General features: G+C 48.3%; 1 protein-coding gene across 1 annotated transcript in view; it reads left to right on the top strand.

The window, feature by feature from the left end:
• Positions 1-23,717, top strand: part of PLCG2 (phospholipase C gamma 2) — a 150,416-nt gene that overhangs the window by 69,799 nt on the left and 56,900 nt on the right. Inside the window, exons 7-16 of the mRNA XM_041771700.1 lie at positions 7,915-7,958; positions 10,238-10,310; positions 14,973-15,074; positions 16,069-16,187; positions 17,741-17,826; positions 19,035-19,155; positions 19,500-19,668; positions 21,237-21,341; positions 22,320-22,409; positions 23,000-23,175. Of these exons, the coding sequence (XP_041627634.1) occupies positions 7,915-7,958; positions 10,238-10,310; positions 14,973-15,074; positions 16,069-16,187; positions 17,741-17,826; positions 19,035-19,155; positions 19,500-19,668; positions 21,237-21,341; positions 22,320-22,409; positions 23,000-23,175 (1,085 nt within the window). The remainder of the gene's footprint in view (positions 1-7,914; positions 7,959-10,237; positions 10,311-14,972; positions 15,075-16,068; positions 16,188-17,740; positions 17,827-19,034; positions 19,156-19,499; positions 19,669-21,236; positions 21,342-22,319; positions 22,410-22,999; positions 23,176-23,717) is intronic.

The raw sequence follows: 23,717 nt of genomic DNA, 5'->3' as shown, positions 1-23,717 counted from the left end.
GAGCACAGTGCCTGGTGGGTGGCGCATGCCCCAGAAGCAGGAGGCCCTGTTATCAAAAGAGGGCTTTGCAGGTAGCAAAACTAGGTCCAGAGCAGAGCTGCAGAGCAGAGAGGATGTGGGACTTGGAGCCAGAGATCTGGTTTCTCCAACTAGCTATGTGATCTGAGGCTCTCAGCCTCAGTCTTCTCATCTGTGCAGTGGGGTTGGGGATTCCTGCCCCACCAGGCTCTTGGGACAACTGAATGAGGGCTTGGGATGGGAGGAAGTCAAGAGTGCAGGCATTTTCAGTGATGAGCATATGAAAGTCACTAGAAGGTGGGGTGCCTGGCTGGCTCAATTGGTAGAGCATACCACTTTTGATCTTAGGGTTGTGAGTTCAAGTCCCGCATTGGGTGTAGTGCCTACTTATTAAAAAAAATACAACAAAGTCGCTAGAAGACACTTACTAATTGCTTTCTGCATGCAGTCCTGCAGGTGGGCACAGGATGAGGTTTCTTGATAGGTGACCACTAGCTGTAGGATTTTAGATGTATCTGAGGCAAAGACATGGGAGCAGCATCTCCAGTGTGCCTAGATTGGGGGAAAAATACATGATTTTTTAGAGTAAAACATTCCACTGCATTGTATTAATTTTCACATATTAGTTCTTGGTTTGCCAAATAGAGTACAGGGGATTGAAAGACCTGGATTTCAGCCCCAGCTTGACCTTGGCTGACCACAAGTGATTTTGGGAAAAGCCATCTTTCCCCCCTTCATTCAGCTGGCTCTGTAAAATGAAGATATTAAATCAGGTCATTGGTTATAAAACATTTTAAATTATGTAACCATCCTCTCCTTTTTTATATGAAAACTTAATAAAAAAAACCTGCTGCATAAAAGCTGATCAAAACAGCTTTTTAGGTTAAAATCTGTAAGTTTTATTTGTAATCAGTTCTTGAGAACAATGAAAATGTCTGATGACAATGTACCAGTGGAATCCAGAATAATGACAATTGGTGTCTTATGCAATTGACCAGGATTGAGAAAACCTTGATTCACTCAAGATAAGTAGTTGCAAATAACAGTTTTTATAATCAGTTGCCTTGAAATTTCAGGATGCTGTCTCATCAGACAGATGGCAGGCAAAGCTTGAGAATAAGGTTTGCACCAAAGCTAATTCATCTGCCAGCATAGGTTAACCCGTTGATGGTCTGTTTCCATGATAAAATTCCACCTAAGACTTATTTCAACCTCTACTTTCTTTATGGTTCTTTTTAAGGTTAACGTGTGTGTTTGAGAGGGAGGAGGTGGAGGAGAAATTTGAGTCCGATTTCTGCAGAATCGCTGAATCCTCTGGGGGTAATTTAGATTGCCCAGTTTTGGAGAGGAAAAAACATCTGTACCAGAGGCTCCTTCTCTTGGCCAGAACCCATTCAGCCTGCATTCTATTAGACTTGGCCTAATGGTTTAAATGTTTTTCAAATGAATTGCCTACGTTTAAAACTTAAGAGATTTCATGTTAAGATCTAGATTTTTCTGCTGCTTCTGAAAAAAAATTGACATGTGGCTATATATGGGTCCTGAGTTCCCCATGAGGACATCTGAGTAGGAAGGAAGCAAGCATTCTCTGGCTTGCCCAGCTCCCACCTACCCCCGACCCAGCCCCAGTCCCAGCTTTCTCTACTAATTTATGTTGCCTGCCACACCCCAAAGGCTTTTGATCTCCAGCACTGGAGGGTGTAACTGACTTGTAATTTGAATAACAAAGCCCCAAGCTCTATAGATAGATAGTGGCCAGTTTGAGAAACCTCACTACTCTTGTGTAGGTAAATGCCCCTCCCCTTCTGTCAGCATATAATTTGCTTCTTGAGCTCCTTGCTGGCAGTACAGAGCACAGAAAAGCAAGAGCTGTGTGCTCGGAGAGGCTCAGCTGGATTTCTTAGGCTCCTTTGGGGAGACAGGGCTCCCCCTGGTGATGGGCAATTCCCCCTCGCCCCCCAGACTAGATCCAGGAGTGGGTTCCTGCTCATCAGTAGCTATGGATTTCCAACTTGAGGTAGCTAGCTGCACCTGCTTATGTTTCCACAGCCAAGCCTCAAAGCTTCTAAAAGTTTTGCAGCAGCAGGAAGACATTTAATTCCATGTGTGTCCCCGAAGGTAAGCCTCTAGCTAGGCTGTACTAACAATATTACGAATAGAGATCATAGCAAATGTTTCCTAAGTGTGAACTATAACATACGCTGGGGCTGGGTGCTGTGCTGAGTGTTGTCCATGCATTTAGTTCTCCTCACAATTGTGTGAGAGGCACCAGTATTATTCCCATTTTACAGATGAAGAACCTGAAGCTCAGAGAGCTTACTTGCTAGAGGTTATACAGCTCAAAATCTGCAGAGCTAGGATTTGAGTTCCCTTTTGCCCAACTTCAGTGCCCAGCCACCAATTAAAAGCCACTTGCTTTTAATTCTGAAAACATTTGTATCAAGGGACATTTCAAACATATACAAGCAGAGGCTATACTGTAGCAAACCCCATGTACCCATCAGCTAGTTTCACCAATGATCCACTCATGGGACTCCTTTTTCATCTTGCTTTAATCCACTTTCCTCTGCTCATGTAATTTTGAAGCAAACCCAGCATTGTATTATTTCTCCCTCGAATGCTTTAATGCTCAGCTTTGTAACTGTTCCTCTGCTACCTCCCCACCAAATATAGGAAGGCCTGCCTTGGTTAGTGGCGCCTGGGCAGGAGGCACTTACAGGCCCTGATCATCCGTGAAGATGGCTCGCTAATTTCCTTCTTGCTCTTGGTCCAGGACTTGAGTTTCACCCCTGTGGGATGCGGTGGTCAGGTAGCAGTTTAATCATCTGCTTATACCCCCTGTCCTTTCGTACCATCTATTCTCTGTACCCTCCGGTAGATTCCTTTGGAAATGTGTTACGGTTCTGTATTAGCTGCATTGCAGCATCACCACTATGTGCATTGTTCTTTCAGCTTTTGGGGCTCGGGCATTCTGGCATGCGTTGGCTGGATTCTCTGCTTTAGGGTCTCATAGGAGTTTAGCCTGAGGCTGTGGTCTCATCTTGAGGCTCAAGTGGGAAAAGATCTGCTCCCAAGCTCATGAGGTTGTGGAAGATGCAGTTCCCTCCAGGTGTGGGACTGAGGGTTCAGTTTCTTGCTGGCCAGAGGCTACCCACAGCTCCTAGATGCTGCTGCCCACAGCTCCATAATGGATGGGACTCCCCTAGATAGGTGCTGGCTTCCTCAAAGGTGGCAAGACAGGTGCTCAGTCGTGTATAGCATCATCATGTAGTCATAGACACGTGATCATGTACATCCCATTACTTTTGCAAGTTGGCAAGGGACCATGCAGGGGTGTGAATATTGGGAGAAGGACATCCTGGGGCCGTGTTAAAAGTCTGTCCACCAAGGGTTCCCATAAACCCAACATCCACAGTTGCTCTCCAGCAGCTCACAAATAATAATCAGCTCTCAAAGGTATCTAGTGTGATTCAAAGAACAAGTGCCTTTCCAACCCTGCAAGGTACCAGAAGGCAAACACACAGCCTTCCACCATCCATCGCCATCCCCCGGGATCTAAATGTAGGCGTCTTCAATGCTTCTTGGCCTATTAAAAGAGAAAATAGCTGTAATTTTTTTGAAGGTGGCACTAATCTTGCTTTCACATTACTCGTAGCTGACAGCGGTATTAAGTTTCCAGATGCTCAGTCTTATCAGTTACATAGGGTTGATGGTATCCATCCTCCAGGCTAATTGAGAGGATGAAAAAGGCTCATCGAGAGAAGTCACCCAGTAGCTGGCCCCCCAGGACAGCTTGTCCTTTCATGAGCCAGAATCTCCTCTGGAGGAAGTGAGTACAGCTGGCTGTGGTCTTCTGCTCCCTGTCCTGCCTCAAAAGGACCATCTTGGTCAGGGTCAGTGGGTTTCCTGGAGGGTCCTTTGGTACCTCACTGACCAGGCAACACTTGATTGGAAATTCATTTCTGATGTTTGAATAAGTTGCATTATCATCAAAATAACACATGGTTGTAACAGGGAAGTAGGAAGTGCCTACAAATAAAAAGATAATTGAAATGTCTTCAAACCTTCTATAGTTATATATTTAGTAGAAAGATTAATATTTACTCTTCGAGATTTTTTACATGGGTGCAAGCATATGTGAAGTGAGTCACATTCTATGATGATATTGTGGCTGAGGGTGCCAGGGAATAGCGCACATTATTCTAATGGGCGTGAGGAGGGTAGGAGGGGGAGAAGCATCCAAAGTGCAAAAATCAGCCGTGGAATCTCTGGTTGGTTTTTTCTGTCATTTTCCCTTTGGCCCCCTGGCACCAAATGGCTCATGTAACCCACTAAGCAGAGTGTGTAAGGTACATTACACTATGGAGGGTGTGCTTCCCTCCACCCCTCTGTGGGGAGACTCATTCCCTGACCTCAGATTGACCTCGACACCTCTGGCCCTTGCTCTTGTGGTCTCCATCCTTTGGCACAGCCCCTTTTTTTGTCTCCAGGGAATCAAAAGTCAGAGGTGACTTGTAGCCTTTAGTTCTATTTATCCATTATTTTAGGCACTCATTCAACAAATGTTTGAGCCAGGAGGGCACAGTGGTTAACAAAACAGGCATCTCCCCTCACCTCATTGATCTTTTGCTGGGGCCAGAGGGGACATTACCCGTAGCCACACATCCTGGTTTGGTAGACTCTGACCATATAACCCTGCACAGTAATGATAGAATAACTTAATTGCTGTCTCTCCACTATGTGCCTATAGCATCTAGAATGTTCTTCTCTCATTGCTAGGTTGTCATTTACTTTGTGTGCATTTGCATGTAATGTGCAGGCCAGTGGAGAAGTGCCAAAATAGACCAGGGTTGAAATGCTGGCTTTTTTACGTTCTAGATGTGTCACCTCGGAACAACTGCTGGTCCTCTCAGAGCCTGTTTCTTGTATCTGACTGGGGTTTGTTTCAGTGCCTTCCTGATGGGATGGGGAGCTGGGGTTGAGGCTGCCCTGCATCAGCTCCCAAGAAGCCTTGTTTGTTCCCCAGTGTTGCCACTACAGACCCCAGCTAAGCAGGTTCTGTCTCTTGCAGTCGGGGTGTGAGCAGTGCTGATGCCCCCTGACGTCTCCAGGGAGAATCTGTTCCTTGCCTCTCTCCCCACTTCTGGTATTTGCTAGCCATCCTGGGTACTCCTTGCTCTGTAGGCACATCGCTCCCATCTCTGTCACTGGTCATCATGTGGCCACCTAGTCCTGGCCTAGTCCAGCTCGAGATGTCCCCTTTATAAGGACAACTCATAGCATTAGGGCCTGCCCTAATCCAGGAGGACCTTGCCTTCACTGGATCATATCTGCAAAGACCCTATTTCCAAATAAAGTCACATTCACAGGTGGGGAGGGAGAGGATGGGGCTTGCACAGATCTTTTGGGGGCCACATTTGTAGCCATCACACATGCTGTAACCTCTTCCGTTGATAGAGTGCCCTCCCTGATGCATTTTCCCTTTTGGAACGCTGCCCTATTTCTCTGCCCCGTGAAGGAACCTGCTCCAGGAGGTTCTGCATCAGAATCGCTGTCTGCATTCCCCAATCTCTCTCTCCGCTCCTGAGCCTGTCCCAGCCATGTATCCAAGCCTCCCACCCCATGGCAGTTCATCTTGTCATATCACCGGGGACCTCCACATTGTGAAAGCCGCTGGTCAGTCCTCTGGCCTTTATCATGCCCACTGGGTGGCATGGATCACAGTTGGTCACTCTCTCCTGGATGTTGTCATTTGGCTTTGGGATCCTACGCTGTCTTCGTTCTCCTCTTACCTCGCTATCCACGGGTTCACATCTTTGGCTGGGTCTTTGATTTCTTGGTGTCTGAAGGTTGGTGACTGTCAGGCAGGGCCAGTGCTTAGCCAGATTCTCCCATCTAACTGCCAGGTTGCCTTGCATCTCACACTGGAATGTCCAGAAGGGACCTTGTGATGCTCTTCCCTCCCACTGCGGTGGATACATGACTGGCTGCTCTGTTGGATGGACCCAGAAATCCTCTTGCCTTCTGCCTTCCATTCCCCAGAACCCCCATCCCCACACCTGCCCTGTTGCGCTGCATCTTTAAATTTTGCTTCTGCTTATGCAAGTGGGGAGCCTCAGGTTGGCAATACTTGCCTTTTTTGCTTTCAATCCTTCTGCCCCTCTCTGGACCCTGAGGGGCTGATTCCCACAAGTACATTCCCAGGTGGCTCTGCCAGCAGGTTCAGCAAATGGGGTGACCAGGATGGAGATACAGGATACAAGAAGGGAAGCTGGGTGTTTCTTTTCCCCATGTTTTCTGGCTCTGGAAGTGTCTCTGCAGTAGGAGCTCTTCCTTTGTCCCAGCTGTCCACCTGGCTGAAATGGGGTACTTTTTTGTGCTTCATTGAAAAGAAGTAAAGGAACTGGCTGGCTTCAGGGTCTAGCAGAGTGGGTAATTGAGGATAAGTCCCAGACCAGGTTTTCTGCAGGTATAAGGAAACCAGTCTCGGGGTTTGGTTTGGAAGGGATCTGGCCTTAAATACTAGGTTGATCTAGTGATCTAAGTGCCAAGTAAGTTCAAATAACGAGCATGCACTGCCCCAAATTCTCCTTTATTTTTTTTAAGTAAAGAAATAGCTATGCTATAAATTACATGTACATAGAAGGAAGTACTTCTGAGTTTTTCTCAAAGAGTGGCTCTTAACCTTTTTGGGTGACCTATTTCTTTGAGATGCTGATTAAAGCTATAGATCATCTTTCCAGAAAAAAAAAAAACACATACATGCACAGACTTACACAGATCTCCTGATGCTTCCCCAGGGGCCTATAGATACCTTTTGCAGAATGTTGGTTTTCCACGTGTCATCCTGGACTCCAAGTAGCTTGGCAAGCAGACTGGGGAGTCCAGAGCAGGAGTGGTATTTATATCACTAGCATTTGTAACGTGCCAGTGGCTGCATTTCCATTTGTGCTCTGAACTTTTCAAATGCTTATCCGATCACAGTCTCATTAAAGACCACTAAAGTAATGCTACCTCCCCAGAAGCAGACACACGGTATGAGTGAATGTGTGCGTGCACATGCATGTGTAAGGTGCTCACAGTGCATTGGTGTCAGCAGAAGCTGGAGGGAGAGTCACACCAAGCTCCCTGGTGGAAGAGCGCTCCATCGTTACAGCAATAGTCACAACATCAGCAGGCTGCAAAGAGCAGGACCAAAGCTGTCCAGTAGCTCTTTTTTTCTCTTGAGTTTGAAGATGAAAAGTTAGCTCACTGAAGCAGTACAGATCTGAAATGTAGCAGGGAGGGTGTGGAAAAGGTTCTGTGTTTTCTGCTGGGGGCTCTGGGCAGGACCGTTGCTGGGAAAGCAGTTTGATCAATCTATCAAAGTTAATATGCACACCCCATACCCGTCCAGGTGCTTTCCTGTCTAAGAATCTACCCATTGGAACTATCTGTGCAGCAGGACAAAAATAGACACGTATGTGGAGATTCTTTGTAATACTGAGCCTAATGGCAGAAAATCAGTGATGTACACAGTATGGAATACAAAGGACTATATGGGGTTTGCAGAATAATAAGTAAAACCTAAAATCAACAGCTAAAAGTTTGGAGACATGGATGTAATTATAAGATGTAATTAAATGAATATCCATCAAATACATTCTAGAAGGAAACCTACCAAATTATTAAGATTGATTGCTTCTCAGGAATAAGACTGAAGAGGAGGTGGGGAATACTTCTACCTTTTTTGTAGAAGGGGGTGAGGAAGACTTTTCTACTTCCTACGTTTCTGCCATATTTGAATATTTATAAATCATACCAGTTGCAATTTTCTAATAAACTGTCCATTTGAATTGTCTTGACTTGTCCAGTGTTCTTATTTTTTATGTGTTTTTCTTCTGTTTTCTATTTCAGATTCTTGATGAATTCAAAAAAGATTCTTCCGTGTTCATCTTGGGGTGAGGCACCTCTTCTGGGGTATTATTCAGGGTGGCTGTGCAGAGCAGTGCCTGTGTGGGTCCTCCCAGTTGGGCCAGCTGCCTGCCTCCAGGAGGGCCACCTCTGTGGGAAGCCACAGAGGCAAGGGGCAATGATCTCCACAGGGGCAAGGCCTCCCACTGGGGAATTGGCTTTCCTGAGCCAGTGGCATGGATAAACATGAACAGCAACAGGATGTGTGGTGTGGTGGGAGGGTGGCCCAGAAGGTTCTATAGAGAAGCCTATATGCTTTAGGACCTGCTTTCCCAGAAAGGAGTTTGGGAACTTCCTGCTTCCTGGTTAAGCAGGTTTAAGTGGATTAAAATGAGTTGAAGCATATTAAAGTGCTTCATGCAGTGTGTGAGGTGGCAAAGAGCTTATAAATAGTGATAACGGTATTATTACAGTGTAAGTGCTGTGGGACTTGTCAGAACCTTTACTATTCTTTTTTTTTTTTTAAGATTTATTTATTTATTATTTTAAAGAGAGTGCAAGTGAGCCAGAGGAGGGGTAGAGGGAGAGAGAGAAAGTGAATCTCAAGCAGACTCTGCACGGAGCTTGAAGCCCAGCGCAGGGCTTGATTTCACAACCCTGAGATTGTTACATGAGCCAAAACCAAGAGTTGGATGCTCAACTGACTGAGCCACCCAGGCGCCCCAAGATCTTTACTGTTCTTACAAATTCCCCAGGTGAGGGATTTATGAAGGGGTTCTGTGTTTCCCAGGCCTCTCTGCCTGCGAGATATGTTTGCCCTGGAGTTAACAGCACCTAAAGATGATTTGTGGTGCGCTGATCTAGGTCTGCTTTTCAGAAGCTGCTCTCATTGATGAGGACACTCTGGCAACTAATCCCTCTGTCCCTTTCTAAACCAGAAACCTCAAAACTGCAAGTATGTATGAAGCAAGTCTTATTCTTATATCCTCTTTTAAGGAAAATGTTAGTGTTAGATCATCAGGCTGGTTAGCAAAGAAGTTTACAAATACACCCATAATTAAAGACAATAGACTTTTGAATCTCGAGTCTTTAGTAAAGGGAACAAGCTGAAAGTGCGTTGTATTTCCTGTATTTAAAAAGACCCCCCCCCCCCCAAAAAAAAGGACTCCCTCAGGGCGCCTGGGTGGCTCAGTGGGTCAAGTATCTGCCTTCAGCTCAGGTCATGATCTCAGGGTCTCTGGGAGGGAGCCCCAGGATTGAGCAGGGAGTCTGCTTCTCCCTCTGCTACCTCCCTCCACTTGTGTGTCCCCACGCTCTCTTTCTCTCTCAAATAAAGTCTTAAAAAACAAAATAAAAGACCCCTCACACACATACACACAGACATCTTGCAGATGCTCAGTGTAAAGTACAGATTTCCTTGGAAAGTTCTGTTCTGCAGAATGCACTTTCCATAGAAACCAGTGTTACTGTGCCAGTCCCGTGAGGTCCCAGGTTTCCAATAGCCACGACCTTCTCTACAGCAGCAGCAGGCTGCTGGCTGAGGTGGAGTCTCTGTGTATGCAGGTGAACAGTTCTCTCATCGCAAACAGAAAATCCTCCCACCAGTGGACCTGTCTGCTCCCAAAGCCTGTGTCTTGTATCTTTAGGCTGATTCTCCCCATCCGCCCAGAATCTGAGGGGCTTCATTGGGCCCCCACTCCTGCTTCAGAGCCCTCGGTGGCTCAGCAAGCTCTGCACTGTGGCTTCTGAGGAGACCCTCTGATGGGGCCCTGTTCGCTTCTCCAGTATGGGCTCCCCCAAGCTGCTGTCCACATCCTGCCCTACCCAAGCATTTGCTGTATGGTTCAGGTCTTCCCCTCTCCCCCTCTGTCCCCCCCACTTCTCTTTTCCGTTAGGCCTTTGCATATGTGATTCCCTTTGCCTGAGCTCCCTTCCACTTCCTGGTGAGCCCCTCCTCATTCTCTGAGACACTAGCAGCTGCTGCATCCTCCAGAAAGCCTTCCTGGTCCTCCAAGTCTGGATTTGGGTCCCCACCTTTCCACGGTCACCCATGTCCTTACTGCCCTGTGTCCCCCAAGGCCACACTCCTGTGGTACTCTGAAGATTGCAGGGTGCCCCAGAAGCCCCTGGGAGCAGCCAAGTGCAGATTCCGGGGCCCTGCCCTCCCAGGTTCTGGTCCCTCCTTGCCTCTTCCCAGGTCAGGGATGTGGCATCTGCTACCTTGTCTCCCCGGGGGGACTCGCAGGGTGTCTGGTGGCAGGCCGCCTGGTTGACAGCTTCTGTAGAGTGTGTCCTCTCTAAACACCCTCCCTTTCCCCGAGGGCAGCAACACTGACCGGCCGGACGCCTCTGCTGTTCACCTGCACGACTTCCAGCGCTTTCTCTTACATGAGCAACAGGTGAGAGGCACACAGGGCTGGTGGAGCTGGGAGGAGCTGCCTGGGCTGATGTCTCCTCTTCCCCCCCACTGTCACCTGGCCTGCGGTTGTCATGAAATGTGGGTGCTCCCTGCCCAGTGCCACTTTGGTGGGTTAGACTCTGGAAAGAAAACAGCTTCATCGGGGTCCTTGTCCCAGGTGCACATCGTGGGAGGGCGATATGAGAGAGCCCTCCAGGCTTGCGGGGGTCTGTTCCCACCTCCTGGCTTCTGCTCCTTCTCCCGGCTCATTGCCTGTGTACTTTCCCGGAAGCCCTCCTTGGCCGATGGGAAGAGGTGACAGCTGGAGGAGCCTGCCGGGTCTTCTGGGGGAGAGGTCAGCACAGTTGTCCTTAAGTAGATGACACACTGGGAAGTCTCCTGGAGCGTTTGTGTTCAGGCTCCACACTGGTGGCAGAGCGAAGATGTTTTGTGTTGGGCAGGTGTGTGCTTTCCATCACCGTGCTTCTGCCCAACTGGGCATACTGGACATATCTGCAGACATTTTTGGTTGTCACAACTGGGAGGGCTTCTGGCATCTAGTGGGTGGAGGCCAAGGGTGCTGCTCAGCATTCTGAAATGCACAGGTCACCAGCCCCCTACCAAGGGGTTACCCGGCCCCAAATGTCAGTAGTGCCATGGTGGAGAACCTGTGAGCTCAGCTGAGAGAATCCCGAGATCCTCTTCCTAGCTGTGTGACCTTAGGTCGATGGTTTGACCTTTCTGCTCCCCAGTTTCCTCTGTGAATAGGGATGGGAACCCTACTTCCCAGAATTCGTCAGATTGTAATGATCTTCGTGGATGTGTATGAGTATTAATATACCTGCATATTCACATAGATATTGAAAAAAATTTTAAGTTTTTATTTATTAGAGCCCAAGGGGGTGGGAAGGGGCAGAGGGGGAGGGAGAAGCAGGCTCCTCTCTGAGCAGGGAGCCTGATGTGGGAGATGTGGGGCTCAATCCCAGGATCCTGAGATCATGACCTGAACCAAAGGCAGATGCTCAGCCAATTGAGCCACCCAGGTGCCCCATATATTTAAAGTTTTTATATATGTCACTGGAGTTGCCTTTACTATTTTTTCTCCTTATTTAATTGTTTGGGTTTTTTTTAATAGACTATTTTTTTTAGAGCCATTTTAAGTTCATAGCAATATTCAGTTAATCTGCTTCTCAAAAAAATTCCATTGCAGAACATCTCAGACAAAGACAAAAGTGGACAGACTGGCATCCGGGATCACCATGTACCCATCGCTCAGATTAGGAAATTATGCTTGTTTTTTCCAATTTTATTTCACCTGTCCTCCATTCCACGCCCACGTGCCTCCTTTCCTTTTCCCCTCTTCTTCATTTCTTCACTGGAATATTTTAAAGCAACCCCCATACTGCGTTATCATTTCATTTGTAAATACTTCAGTTATGTCTCTTTTACAGATCCACAAAACATAACCACGATAGTCCCGTTCTACAGTCAACACCGTTACCGTCACCTGATGCATTTCCCATATTCCGATATCATCAATAGTAAATAACAAGCAGAGATACACACTTTGCACAAGGCCAGCCACACGGAGGCCCAGGCAAAGCTGCTGTGGTGCCTTATGAGTGGAGGACATGGAAGACGTGGAGAGACCATGTTTTCCCCATGTGGAGCTGAACGAGTGATCAAGAGGGGGATTATCTGCTCCACCCGAGACTAGAGCTGAAATGGGGTGCAGGGAAGGGGCAAATGCCCTCCCTGTCTGGGCACCTTAGGTGCTGGGTGCTGTGGTACCAGCGGCATAAAGCAGAGGGAGGAGCACATGATTTTCTCTTTTGGCCATGCTTTTCCTTGCCCTAATGACTCCGTTTGTAGGAAGCTATAAGTCAAATTGTTAAATTCCTGGGGAAAGTAGTTTGATCCCCTAGAATTCAGCAGCTGGTGCTGTTTAATATTACACATGCCCTGGCCCCATTCCTGGGCTGCCCTCAGAGGTTGGGGGTGTGGGGCAGGAGCTCTCTCTCTGCAAGTGGGGAGTTAGAACCCAGGTGGCCCCTGATGTCAAGAATGGGGACCCCAAGCAGACCCTGGTGCTCTGTGGGATGCATGAAGCAAAGCTGGCCATTGAGTACATTTGGTCAGGGTGATGGCTTCTCACCTGTAGAATGATCCCTACCATTTGGTGTGCAGGTTCATATAAGGGTTGTAGGGAGCCCTTGGGCAATATGCAATTAAAAACTTTTTTTGGGGGGAAAGTTTATATACTTCGATTAAATAATTGCCATTCTAGGAACTTATCCTAAGGAAGTAATCGCAGAATTCTTAATGGAAATGAAAACTTGGAACTAACCTCAAAGTTCCCACTGGAGGACTAGTTGAATGTGCCGCAGCCCACCTCTGGGGAGGTGGGTGACATTGTAGAACCAGGCGGTTAAAAGGAAGACTCCAGAACTGACGTACCTGGGTTGGTCTCAGGCTCATTGTCGGTTCAAGGTATTTAATGACCTGAAGTCTCAGTTTCTCCACTTACACAACATGGAGAGTAATATGTACCTCCTGGGGTTGTGGGAGTTCAAAATGAGCCACTGCGTAAAGAAGGTTCGACATGGAGCCTGGCGTACAGTCCATGCCCAGTGCAGACCCATCACCGTTCCCTTCCTTCCCTCTTCTAATAATTTCATTATTATAGCTGCCTGGCACATCACCCCACACCAACTATGCTTTTTTTTAAACCCCCAGAATATTGGTGTCTTAAGCTCCTTTAGGCAGAAGATTTCTTTATTCACAGCTAGGCCAGTTCCAGGTTACACTGGCAAAGCACCCATGCTTTTTATAAATGAAAAAGCTTTGTAGGAGAAGGAAGGAGGAAGCCGCTGGCTTTGGGGGAGCATTGAGGTCTGGGGAGGCGTTTGCATTAGGTGTCCTATGATTTGAGTTTTGTATTCTGGTATTCAAAGATTGTAATATCTTGTATGCAGATGAACTGACTGTTCCCCAGCCTGTGGGCTGTTTTGTGTCCCTATCCGAGCAGATTTGCAAGCACCAACGGCAAGGCTCATTGCTGATATCCCACCCACCTGCCAACAAGGCCATTCCTTCACCACCTCATTTGTATCTGTCCTTATGCTTTTGTTTCTTTCACACATCCTGGTCCGACCCTTCCCATCCAACCACACACCTATCTGGTAGCGCATTTGGTTTTATTATCCTTAAAGGCAGAGACTTTACAATATTCAGAATCCATCAAACATTGATCAAAGTTGAATCTGTGTGTCATGTTTCATCTTTTTGCCTGTGAATCTATGGGCTTTTAGGGATTAGAGAGGAAAAGAGTAAAGTTACTTGATACGTATATTCTCTTTGTAACAGGCTTCTGCATTTCTAAGCCACGGAAGCTGTTCTTGAACAGCTGAATGTGTATTTCAGACATTATCAAAGCCTCTGATCAGCATTGCCTGGCTGACTTGCAGGAGAGGACATATTCTGTGTCTATTTAGGGTCCCCACTCTGCTACTTATTAGCTTTGTGACCTTGGGATTTGTCATGTGACATCCTGAGCCTCTGTTTCCTTGTCTTTCAAATGACAATGACAGTGACAGCATATGACCTGCAGGGTTGCATGGACCATAGGAGGAGGAGGATTGTTCACACCAGCTGCCAGGATTGGAGCAGTCTCTGCGTGCCAGATGCTGTGTTAAATACATAACCTTATTTCATATGGGCTTTCACAGAAACTGCACATCGGTATTAGTCTCCTGCAATAGATGAGGAGGCACAGGGAGGGTATGTAACTTGCCAGGGTCAGCCAAGTGAGCAACGCTGGCGGTCGGACATAATTGTGCTCGCTGGCCCCTTCACACTAACAAATGTTAAGAGCTAGCACAGGGCAGGAATTGGCAAACTATGGCCCGTGGACCAAATCTGGCCCACCACTTGTTTTTGTAAATAAAGTTTTATTGGAACACAGCCATGCCCATTTGTGCATGTATTGTGTATGGCTCCTTTTGCAGTACAGGAGCAGAATTGAGTGGTTGTGACCCAAAGCCTAAAATATTTAACCCTCTGGTCCTTTAGAGAAAATGTTCATCAGGTACAGAGTAATGTGCAGTATGTGGCACTTGATTGCATACGCATCTAGAAAGGTTGATATTTTTGGTCTTTGATGCAAACTGGACCCTGAGAGTTGAAGGATTTTTCCAGTCCTCTTTCTTTTCTTTTTTAAAGATTTTATTTATTTATTTATTAACTAGAGACACACACACACACAGAGGCAGAGACACAGGCAGAGGGAGAAGCAGGCTCCATGCGGGGAGCCCAACGCAGGACTCCATCCCAGGCCTCCAGGATCACGCCCTGGGCCGAAGGCAGCGCTAAACTGCTGGGCCAGCAGGGCTGCCCATCCAGTCCTCTTTCTTTCTTTCTTTTTTTTTTTTTTAATTTTTTTTTTTTATTATTTATTTATGATAGTCATACAGAGAGAGAGAGAGAGGCAGAGACATAGGCAGAGGGAGAAGCAGGCTCCATGCACCGGGAGCCCGATGTGGGATTCGATCCCGGGTCTCCAGGATCGCGCCCTGGGCCAAAGGCAGGCGCCAAACCGCTGCGCCACCCAGGGATCCCTCCAGTCCTCTTTCTGATGATTTTTTGTTCTCTTTATCATTCTAAGGAGCTTTGGGCTCAGGATCTGAACAAAGTCCGCGCGCGGATGACAAAGTTTATTGATGACACCATGAGGGAAACGGCCGAGCCCTTCTTGTTTGTCGATGAGGTGAGTGGGCTCCTTGTCAACTTGGCTTGACTTTGTGATCCACGTCTCTGACCTCTGCAGTTTATTTTTCCGGTTTCTTCCTTTGGAGGGCTTTGCTTCATCTGCCCCCAGACTGACTCTGTTAGTTAAGAGCTCATTTTCTTCTAGGTTCTGAATTACAGCCTTTTGTTTGGCTCATCTTCTCTGTTTGGCTGTGTAGCCTGGGCGGGTTCTTTAGTTTCCCCGCCAGAGCACGTCTGCCACCAGGGAGCATCTAACAACCACAGCAACAAGATTTGAAGGTTGATGGGACACCTGCATCTGGCCCTGGGTGAAGCAGCTGGGGATGTGGGGATGTGAGCAGAACTGGGGCGCTGCTGCCTTGTGTAAGGCTCTTCCCAGGCTGCAGAGTAGAGTGTACCCTTGGTGTCACACAATCTTTTTTTTTTTTTTAATTAATTTATTTATTCATGACAGAGAGAGGCAGAGACACAGGCAGAGAGAGAAGCAGGCTCCACGCAAAAAGCCTGATGTGGGACTCGGTCCCGGGACTCCGGGATCATTCCCCAAGCCAAAGGCAGATGCTCAACCGCTGAGCCACCCAGGTGTCTTTTTTTTTTTTTTTTTTTTAAGGAGTGAGGAATTGGAATAGGAAATTTCCTGCCTTTTAGATGTTATGATACTGGTGATGTTCTCTCGCTTTAAGTTGAGGTGGTGAGTTCACAGATGTTTATGGTATTATGCCTGAAAACTGACATGTGGGAGGCATGTACTCTTGTATCAACTATTTTAGGATACACATTAAAAAGAAAACACCTAGGTGAGTGAAAACATGTGTCCGCATTTCCTGTTGCAATCTGAGCATTCTGCGTTACAAATTTGGGTCCCTGAGGCCTGGAGACCATCTTCCGAGTTCCCATATCAGAGCTGCCAATCTCCCTATGTTGGCAGAGACCAGAAGGAGCCACCCATCCTCCTCATCCTTGTGATGATCTTGTCTCTGTGACTCTCCTAGTTCCTCACGTATCTGTTTTCACGGGAGAACAGCATCTGGGATGACAAGTACGACGTGGTGGACATGCAGGACATGAACAACCCCTTGTCCCATTACTGGATCTCCTCTTCGCATAACACGTGAGTTTCTCGGTGAGCCTGTGACAGACGGGCAGCCGAAGGGCAGGATGTTGGGGCACCAGTGCCCTGCTCCGGGAAAGTATGTGGGAGCAGGCAAAGTGCAGGGCCACACTGCTCAGACTAGATTGTGCAGAAGCTTCTGAGAGGGGCGTGGGAACGCACCCCCAACCCTTTCCAAGTTGGTATTTGCAGGAATCATGTTTTTTTTCTGTGACATTAAAGAGCAAGTTGGCAAAGCTGGTTTTGATAGACATCTCTTAGTAGCCACAGCAAAGCAACTGAATTGGTTATTGAACTGATACTCACTGAATGTCTGCCCTGTGCTAGGCTCTGTGCTTGCTGGGTGCTGGGGATACAGCAGGGAAGTGAGCAGGAGCAGCCCTGTCTTCATGTACTTGGAGGGGAAAAGTCCTCCTTTTTTTTTTTGTTTTATTTTAAAGATTTATTCATCTATTTTAGAGAGAGAGAGTGAGAGGGCAAGTACTAGAGCTGAGGGAGGGGCAGAGGGAGAGGGAGACAAGCAGACTCCCCACTCACCATGGAGCTCCATGCAGGGCCCAATCTCAGGACCCCAAGATCATGAGCTAAAATCAAGAGTCGTACACCCAGCCAGCTAGGCCACCTAGGCACCCCAGAAGTCTTCCTTTGATTCAAGGATGAATAGGAGTTGATGAGAGAAGAACAGGTGGTGAGGCAAGGAGGAACAGCATGTGCAAAGGTCCAGGGGCAGGAGGAACTGAGAGGGATCTGTTAAGATCAGACTGTAGAATCCAGGATGATGAGTGACAGGAGAGGAGAGAAGTGGATGTTGCACTCAGGTTCCCATATTTAGTCTGTAACACGAGAAGGTGTAAGTCTTGGCCTGGGCATCTGGAGAGCAGCATATTGCTACCTTCCCAAGTGTCACCACAGGCAGGAGTCAGAATGAAGGCATTTTAGAAGGTCACGTCTTTTTCAGGGGCAAATTGGTTGCATGGTTCTCTGTTTCCCGCCATGTCCATTGGCTTAGAGAGCTGACTTCTAGCAAATCCAGAGGACAATGAAGGGACATGAATTCTTAAAAGGAGGGGCTACAGATGTGAAGAGGAGAAGGGTGTATACAAATATGCATTTATATATCCGTTTTGGTAGACATAGTTCAAAGTAGTGAGTTCAAGACCCGAGGAGCCCTGACACCAAAATGGTGGCCCATCGTTGGACTGAGAGCCTAGTGGACACCATGGGGCGGGTAGGATCATTAATTAATTATCATATGTCTGATTCACTCCTGATACCCTTTGACCAAGTTCTCCTCCAAAGATTATGCAGTCTTGAGTCTCGATCTTTCCCTTGGATTGCCAAGGTGGCTGCTGACCACATCCTGCGATTGTGGCCTCAGCCTAAGGCTCATGACTGGTATGGCCACATGATTACTTATGTCTGGCCCAGATCCTGACCATAGATCTTTCTAGAGAGGAAGAATTCAAGATGTTGGGCACTTGGGCTGAGAAGTTCCCCAAAATGCCCCAAGGTGCCAACCTCCGCACACATGGCCACTGCCTTCTCTCCCTCAGGTACCTCACTGGTGACCAGCTACGGAGTGAGTCATCCACAGAAGCGTACATCCGCTGCCTGCGGATGGGCTGTCGCTGCATTGAGTGTGAGTACCATTTTCCTGGTGGAGATGATGCTTATGGTGAATTGAGGTCTACCATGTAGCTGCCCAAGGCTTTTGTCTGAAAGGCCCGAGTCCTGGGAATGCATGGGACTGGCCGAAGGAGAACCCAGGTGCCCATAGCATCTGGAGTGGGGGATGTGGCCACCAATGGCCAGGGGCCTTACCCCAGAAGATTTCCCCCCAGGACAAGGAGTGGTGTCGAGCCTGGCCGTGTTGGAGTCAGAAACCCTTGGGTAGCGATTTTGGACATCTAGAGAATGTCCTGATGTCACGGCAGGGCTGGGACACCAGGACCAGAGATGGCTTTGTTATACTGCTTTCCTCCTTCAGCTTCACTTGGCTGTTCTTAGAGGAAGGCAGGAGCCCTCTGTGATTTTGCTGCTGGCCCTGCCATGGATACCACCCTGCCTGTTCTATTCATAGTTGCTCAGAGACACCAGGGAATAGACGATCCAGGCCCCTGGACATGCTCAGGAGCCTGCCGCCTCCCGTCCCACCCCTCACCCTCCCGGCCTGACTGTGCCACCGAAGGCCTGCAGCTGTACTGGGCTGAGAAAAGGCACAGAGCCCTGATGTGGGCTCCAGTTCTATTGAACACATTCATCATAGCATCAACTTTAATAGCACCTATTCCTGTGGATGGTTGCCTAGTGTATGGGCCCTCCTCCAGGAGAAAGCAAATGTGAAAAAATTAAGTTTGAAACTGTCAGCTCTTGTTACCTCTGGGGGCTGAAAATAGAGGGGATGTTCACCTTCTACATAATCTAGTTCTGTTTGAATATTTTACTATGAACTTTAAAAAATAAATATCTCATTGCTCTGTGTTATTTCCACTAGCGGAAAAAGCAAGCCAAGTGAAATCAGAAAAAAATCCTACATTATAAATGTCTTTTAAAAAAAGGAAACATTGAAACTAATTTCTTTTGGACAGATGTATTGGGGACCTTTAAATAAGCAACCAGAGCCTTCCTGTCACCGCATAAGTAATGGTTGTTCATAAGTAATGCGGATCCTTGTGTTTCTGGCCCCTGAAGATAATTATTGGGTGTGGGCCCCGTGTCCTAGTAACTGAGCCATGTGGGGGTCAGGGCCAAGCTCACAGCCACCCACCAGCGGCGTGACTGCCGTCACTGGACTCTCGAGGTGGAGAGTGATGGCCAGATGTCGAGACTACACGTTTCTTTCCTCAGTGGACTGCTGGGACGGGCCCGACGGGAAGCCCATCATCTACCACGGCTGGACACGGACCACCAAGATCAAGTTTGATGACGTCGTGCAGGCCATCAAAGACCATGCCTTTGTCACTTCAAGGTCGGTTGGCTGATTTCCTGTTGGTTTGTCTTTAAGGGAAAGGTGGACAGACAGATGCCCCCCCCTCCCGCCCCCGTGTGTCTGTCTGTCTGTCTGTCTGTCTGTCTCTCTCTCTCTCTCTCTCTCACACACACACACACACACACACACACACACACCCCTACCTGCCTGGCCTCCATCCTCTGGTTCACTCCCAACAAGTCTTCAGCTGAGTGTTGGCGCCCCCTACAGGCCAAAAGCGCAAGTCCCTCCCTGGTTCTGGAGCCTGGAGGAGGCTGGTGCTGGGAAACCAGTGACCTCTGCCCTCCTTCCCGCTGAGCTGAGCTGGCTCCTCCTGCACACAGCTTCCCCGTGATCCTGTCCATCGAGGAGCACTGTTGCGTGGAGCAGCAGCGCCACATGGCCAGGGTGTTCAAGGAGGTGTTTGGCGACCAGCTGCTGACGAAGCCCACGGAGGCCAGTGCTGACCAGCTGCCCTCCCCCAGCCAGTTGCGGGAGAAGATCATCATCAAGGTGGGTGGCCTTGGGTGGCCTGACATTCAGGAGAGCCAGTGGCTCAGAGCACAGGCTCCTGTTTCCACCACCTGGACTCACACCAGCTCTCCTTACTAACTCTCTGAGCGACCCTGGGCAAGGTCATTTAACCTCTAGGTACCTCTGTGTCCTCACTGGTCTTGGGAGGTTAATAGTAGAGCCTGCCGCATTGGCTGTGAGCATAATGTGAAAAAATATGTGCAAAATGCTTAGGATTGCATCTGTCCCATAGCAGGTGCCCTGTAACTATTAACTGTCATTCGTTGATTCTTTAGGCAAACCTCCAACATGCTCTGGTCTAAGTCAGGTGTCTGCTGGGGGTGTGCCATTGACCCGGGCTCCCCTCTGGCCCTCAGGAGACCCCAGTCCACTGTGTGAGATGGGCATGGACTGGAGGTGGACAGTTGCCCCAAAAGGTTGTGTGTGCTTAATGGGATGAAGGAGGTGCATGCCAAGTGCTGTGGGGAGAGATGAAGGATCAGCCATGCCTGAGAGTGCCAGGGATGCTGGGAAGGGGGGTGAGGTCTGGGGATCTGTATTACTAGGACAGAGAGACCAGATATACAGTGACTTAGAGCATAGAAGAGGTCATTTCTTCGAGTGTTCTAGACGGTCTGAGCTCCGTCCCACAAGGCTATCAGGGGACCTGGTATCCTCTTATCTTGTTTTTTTTTTTTAATATTTTATTTATTTATTCATGAGAAACACAAAGAGAGAGAGAGGCAGAGGGAGAAGCAGGCCTGCTGGGAGCCTGATGTGGGACTTGATCCCAGGACCCTGGGATCATGACCTGAGCCGAAGGTAGATGCTCAACCACTGAGCCACCCAGGCGCCCCCCAGAACCAATGTTTATAAATACTTGCCGGGGTGGGCGTCAGTACGCATCTGGATGAAGGTTGTTGTGGTCGCTGTCTTAGTCTTAAAGATGAGAACTATGAGAGTCAGAGAAGTATAACCACCTGCCCAGGGTCACCGAGCTGATAAAGCAGCTTAAATCTGCATATCCTGTGCGCAGTCCACAGCCCTGCAGTCTGGGCTGCCAGACTGGCTGTTCCTGCCTTTCCCTCTGTGTGCCAGAGAATGTGGGACGTGCAGGCGGTATCACTGATCCACTGAATATTTACTGAGCACTTACTATCTGCCAAGCTACCACAGGAGATTCAGCAGGGGACGACACAAAGTCCTGTCCTCATGGAGCCTATATTTTGTTGGCAGGGAAGACAGAAGACCCAGACATAGATACACAAAGGGCCAAGAGTATGGAAAATAACTCTCAGGGATGAGAGAGTGACAGGGATAGGAAGGGAGGTGGGGGCTCTTTTTAGACCAAGTAGTTGGGGAGAGCTCACTGGAGGAGGGGACACTGAGCACAGAGCTGAATGTTGTGAGAGAGAAGGCAGGTGGAGAGAACAGGCAGTGCAAAGGCCCTGAGGTGGATGCTGTGGGTAGATGCTGGCTGGCTGGCTGATGTGGATGAATGCTTGCTAGCTCAAAGATCCTAAACTTGGGTCTTAAGGAGACAGGCTATGTGTATTTTTTCCCCTCAGCATAAGAAGCTGGGTCCCCGAGGGGACGTGGATGTCAACATGGAGGACAAGAAAGATGAGCACAAGCAACAGGGTGAACTGTATATGTGGGATTCCATCGACCAGGTGGGTCTCCTTGCACCCCTTCTCAGAGCCTCGAGTGCATCTGAGACCTACTAGAGAACTCTGAGAATATTCCTCTCACTCCTGTTTTGACCCTTTTTTTGTATCATTAATGGTTTACTTTGAAATAATTTTCTATTCCACATAACGTACTACACATTTACACATACACACAACAGATTTTTTTATATAGCCTTCACTCAGCTTCCCCAAACACTAACATAACATAACATAAACGTAACAACCAGAGTGTAATTACTGGAAATGAACGTTGGAGCAATACTACTAGTTGATTCATGGACCTTATTCAGTTTTACCAGTTTGTCCACTGATGTCCTTTTTCTGGCCCAAGTTTCAGTCCAGGATGGGAGAGTGCATCTGATTGTCCTAAGTCCTTAGTACCTTTCAGTCTAGGACATTTCCACTGGAAACCTTATTTTGGTGAGAGGAATGCATTTTGAGTGCCAGTGCCACTTCTCACATCCCTTAACGTAACGTACAAATCCATTTAGGTCTATTTTGAAATCTCTATTCTGACATCCTAGAAATAATGAAAAGTATTAATGTTTAAAGAATTAAGTCACAGATGTTGAAGAGTCTCTAGACAAACTGGTTGGGAAACCCTGAAAGTCCTAAAACGCAGATGTAATAGAAAAAGACAGTCATGAAACCCCAAAAACCTTGCCCTCCTTCATAAAAGGCTTCAAATTAAATATGAACTAGAAATTTGATACTTAGTTGTATCTACCCTTAGACACACTGAATAAGAAAAGTCCTGAAAATGCCAAAAGAACCCAAAAATAGATATTTAGAGGAAACATCTTGAAGGGAATTGAATTCCATGAAACCATCATAAACTCTACGAAAGTGGGAAAGGAGCATCTCTCGTAAATGCTGGGGTGATGCTGGGCAGGGCTCCTGGCCCCAGTGGTGTTGAGGGCAAAGGCTGAGGGGAGAGTTGATGCTGGGTTCCCTTTCTAGAAATGGACTCGACACTACTGTGCCATCGCCGATGCCAAACTGTCTTTCAGCGATGACATTGAGCAGACTGCAGAAGAGGAGCTGCCCCAGGTAGGGAGACCTCCTAACCTGTCCTCTCTCCCATGGCCCATGGGGCCAGACATCCTCAGCCCAAAGAGCTTCTTCCTCTTTGGGTACCAGTGTCTGCCTGGCTTGAGCCAGCTCTTCTCTGATTGGCTGGCTGACCAACCAGTGAGCTTCAGGGGGGCTTTCCTGCTCTCTGAAGGGCCTGCTTGGCCTGTGCTCTGGGTGAGAGGGGAGGACATGTGGATGCTCTGGCCAGCCGGGTTCCCCACTTCCCTGCCCTCTCCCCTGGGGCTGCTGGCCGTCCTTGGTACTATTTCTTGAGTGCAGCCCCCAGGGTATTATGACTCTCAGACTCCTTGTGCAATAGAGTCAAAACCTGTACCCGGGACCTCTTAGCCCATGTCTTTGGGCTTCGGGCTTCAGGAGGCCACCACCACCAGTGGTGGCAGGCAAGGGAGGGCAGTGGAAGCCATCTCTCCAGACCTCTTGGGGTGAGGGCAAGGTGAAGCCAGCCTGTCTGGTGTTCAGCCCCCGAAGCTAGCATGCACAGAGGGACCAGTCTGGCCATGCTGGGGGGTAGGTTTTTACAAACTCCTCATCTCTTTGTGGCCCAGGACATACCCCCCACGGAGCTGCATTTTGGGGAGGAGTGGTTCCACAAGAAAGTAGAGAAGAGGACGAGTGCCGAGAAGCTGCTGCAGGAATACTGTGCAGAGACCGGGGGCAAGGATGGGACTTTCCTTGTGCGGGAGAGCAAGACCTTCCCCAATGACTATACCCTGTCCTTCTGGTAGGGGCATGCCACCTTCCCCTCGCAGCTGGCCGGGTGGGGGGCCCATGTGGCAGGTTGTGCGAGCGAGCTCAGGCCTAGACCCGAACCCCAGACTTCATTGAGGGGTCCATGCGGGGCAGGGGTGGGCCAAGGCTGGTGAGGCTCAAAAAACTTAGCAGGAATCAAGATTAGTGATATTTCAATGCAATATTTTTTAAAAATTAGAGGTAATGAAAAATCCACGATGAACACATTATCATCAATGTTTTTTTTTTTTTTAATTTTTATTTATTTATTATAGTCACAGAGAGAGAGAGAGGCAGAGACATAGGCAGAGGGAGAGAAGCAGGCTCCATGCACCGGGAGCCTGACGTGGGATTCGATCCCGGGTCTCCAGGATCGCGCCCTGGGCCAAAGGCAGGCGCCAAACCGCTGCGCCACCCAGGGATCCCTATCATCAATGTTTTAAATAAAGACAGGATCTAACTCTGCACTAAAGACAATGTGGCCTCACTCACACCCCCACCCCCTCACTAGAGCAGGTGGCTGCCCCTGGGTAA

This window comes from Vulpes lagopus, chromosome 10, assembly GCF_018345385.1.
Source record: "Vulpes lagopus strain Blue_001 chromosome 10, ASM1834538v1, whole genome shotgun sequence".
NCBI classification, from domain to species: Eukaryota; Metazoa; Chordata; class Mammalia; order Carnivora; family Canidae; genus Vulpes; species Vulpes lagopus.
This window is presented reverse-complemented; position numbering and strand designations above follow the sequence as displayed.